Here is a 3,034-nt window from a genome sequence, read left to right on the forward strand (position 1 = left end):
GGAACAATATTGGTCTAGGTGTGGTAAATGAATGCAATATGACTCCATTAACCTCTTTCAACACTAGCCAAGTCACTTCTACTCAAACACAGAAACATTAGAGTGGACTGACCTCTTGCAAGCAGCAGGGACACCAGCAGGAGACACAGCGGAAAGGCCTGATGAGACGGATAACCTCCCTGTCCATGTTGTCCTTTATTTTCATGTCGAAGCTGCGCAGAGAGCCGCAACAGTTCCTGGTGCAGCAGTCATTCTTCTCTTTGGCCTTGTAGATCTTTTGACCCAGACTGTTTTTGATTTCATACTGGTTGTTTGTCTCAAAACCGATGAATGCTGGGCGTGGTTGGGAGAAGAGAAGGGAAAACGGTGAGCAATGAAGTAAAGATAAGTAAGGAATTTCAAGGGCAGATATAATTTTTCTTCCATTCGTTTTCATCTTGAGAGGCTTTAAGCCTCACACACTGCTGCTTATGAGCTGCTGAAGGATTAAATATTCTGTGTTCAACAAGATGCGCGCCTCACCTTCCAGGAGTTCGACTTTCTGATGGATCAGGATCTGGTCAATCTAAAACCGAAGGAGAGAAAGCAAACTGAAAAAGGCAACTCTGTGGCACATCCTGCAATCTGAAAGTCTCTTCCTTCTAAAAACAATTAAAAGGACGCATGACCTCACATATTGTTTTAAAAAGGAAACTGACTTTAGTGTCACAAATCCTAGTTGAGATTAATGATCACCAAAAAGTGCAGCAAACTGCAAGTATTTCAATGGTGAGCCAACAGAACTATAAAACACTACAGTCTTAAACATGTGACCTTTTCTCTTACTGCTTGGCATGCAACAGATCCAGGAACTGTGTCGGGTTACGCACATGGCCAGCAATTTTTCAAGTTCATACAAATTCCAAGTAAAATGGAAGGATTAACTGAGTCATCAGTCATTGTTAGAAAGTTTACTTAAGAGTTCGTGACAAAAAAAAATTTGTGACATTTAAGAAGACCCTGGAACCAATCGTAGCTCTCAAAATCACCTGACTGCACTGACTTTTCTTTTTTTTAATCTGCCTGTCAGCTTGGATATTGTAATACTAAACATACAATGTAATGCCTGATATAACACTAATAGGAACGAATAACTAGATAGATAAAAGAAAGACGTGAACAAGTGGAGCCTACAGTGAATTTTCAGAGCTCATCTTGGAAAAGCAAAATATGTTTGGCACAAAAGTGCATTCAGATCATAATTGTGACTCCAAAAGCTGCTGAACAGGACAGCATATAAAACAAAACAACAAAAAACTGCACTGGTTTAACCTTTCTCTGCCCTACCTGTGTGAGGTACTCAAGTCCAGGTGGGACACCAACGGGGACTGCTGGACCTCCAGGAGCTGGTGAAATCCCCCCTGGTGGGCCACCGTATTCAGGGCCTGGAGCTGGCCCTGTGGGTGCTGGCTGGTACATGACCGCAGGCTGTCCTGAATAGCCCATGTTGAAGCCCGGTGCAGGGGCTTGACTGGGATCTCCATATCCAGGAGGAACTGGATACGGTGCTCCGCCGGGTTGAGACATGGGATAGGGTGGCTGGTTTGGAGCGCCTGGGTAAACTGGAAGGGGGGAAAAAAATAGACACAATCAAAACCTGTTCAGATATACCGACAGTCTGATTTGACTGAATTTGAATTCATGAGCTCAGTTGTTGCTGTACAAACTATGACAGTCAAACTTTAGAAAGTAGAGCTCAATTTTACCAATATTTAGCACAAATAAGAAATACAAGGGGGAAATGTAAGAGATCACAAAAAACTAAAACAATCCATCAACTCTGAGTATGAATGATAATATAAATATACACACATAAAAATGATATAAGAGTCAAAAGCCTGAAGCTGCTGTTTAGGATTATAGACCAGCTGCGTTGACCACGGCTGGTCGTCTCCAGGTTCTTACCTTCCAGTCAGAGCAGAGACAGAAGCTGAGAGCAGTGATCGCCGAGTGTCTCGCTAGAAGCAACTACTCTGCTGAGTGTGAGTGCGTGTGTGCGCACGCTGTGAATCATCCGCCCTTTTTTTTCCCTTTTTTTTTTTTAGTAGACCGGGCAGAGCTAATTGGCCGGTGATTGCAACACAACAGTAATGACCTACCTATACTGGAAAAACTGGATCCATGATATGTTGGAAACCAATTGTCAGTGTTTCCATGGTGGAAAAACTGAATATGTGATGTGAAAACTAAGATTTGGGGATCTTTTGGACAGGAACTGAAGATTCTTACATTAAGTGAGGATTTCAGATAGGAAGAACGGACGCCGTCAGCACAGGGATATGTAACTTTGTCTCTCACAGTGCTTGCATCTTATTTAAAGCAGCTGTTGCGTTAAATCAACAGAACCATAAGTGCACACTAGTCTCAAGAGACTAGCAGCCAGCCTACTCTGTGGCTGCACTGGAGAACGCCACGAGGGGCCATAAGACCCTACACAGGGCCAGTTGCACCTCTGTTGTGTGCTATGGGACTCACTTTCACAAGATTCATAACAATGACTAACTGGGGATTGCTTACTTTTATGAATGTGTAAAACGCTGTTATCAGATAAACTGCAAGGTCCACTGGAACACAGCTGTCCTTATGATCATATGTTATGCCAATAACGTCTAAACTGAGTCGAATGGTTTTGTAATGTCCTTGTTTAAAATGCAAAAATGTGATCATTCTCACTTCATAACGACAACAACGTTGGTCAAAATTATACAGCATTGACCGATCAGTCTTTGGTGTGTAAAAAGACACATTTCCCCTCACTACTACAGTCGTGCACACACGCACGCATATCTCGTTGCATAGTACAGACCTCGTTTAGAACACAGCATTTAAGCCCCACTGTAAAATGTGAAATGTTAGAGATAATAAAATTCGGCATTGATTTTCCATTAACCACCTTCCCTTATCCTGCTTCCAAGAATAAAGGTTAAAAAAAAATGTTAATAGTTTCACTATCATAGGACTGCTGCTATGATTTTAACAGACAAGATTAAAAAAA

At 42.1% G+C, this 3,034-nt stretch overlaps 1 protein-coding gene across 1 annotated transcript in view; it reads right to left on the minus strand.

Annotated features, from left to right (window-relative positions):
• LOC102199617 (phospholipid scramblase 1-like) overlaps positions 1–2,062 on the minus strand; it is a 5,469-nt gene extending 3,407 nt beyond the window's left edge. Inside the window, exons 1-4 of the mRNA XM_005749761.2 lie at positions 1,945–2,062; positions 1,327–1,601; positions 523–565; positions 113–333 (exon numbers count right to left, since the gene is read on the minus strand). Of these exons, the coding sequence (XP_005749818.1) occupies positions 113–333; positions 523–565; positions 1,327–1,566 (504 nt within the window). The 5' untranslated portion in view covers positions 1,567–1,601; positions 1,945–2,062. The remainder of the gene's footprint in view (positions 1–112; positions 334–522; positions 566–1,326; positions 1,602–1,944) is intronic.
• Positions 2,063–3,034: the final 972 nt, after the last annotated feature.

This window comes from Pundamilia nyererei, unplaced genomic scaffold (genome assembly GCF_000239375.1).
Source record: "Pundamilia nyererei isolate P.nyererei 1_Seehausen unplaced genomic scaffold, PunNye1.0 scaffold00254, whole genome shotgun sequence".
NCBI classification, from domain to species: Eukaryota; Metazoa; Chordata; class Actinopteri; order Cichliformes; family Cichlidae; genus Pundamilia; species Pundamilia nyererei.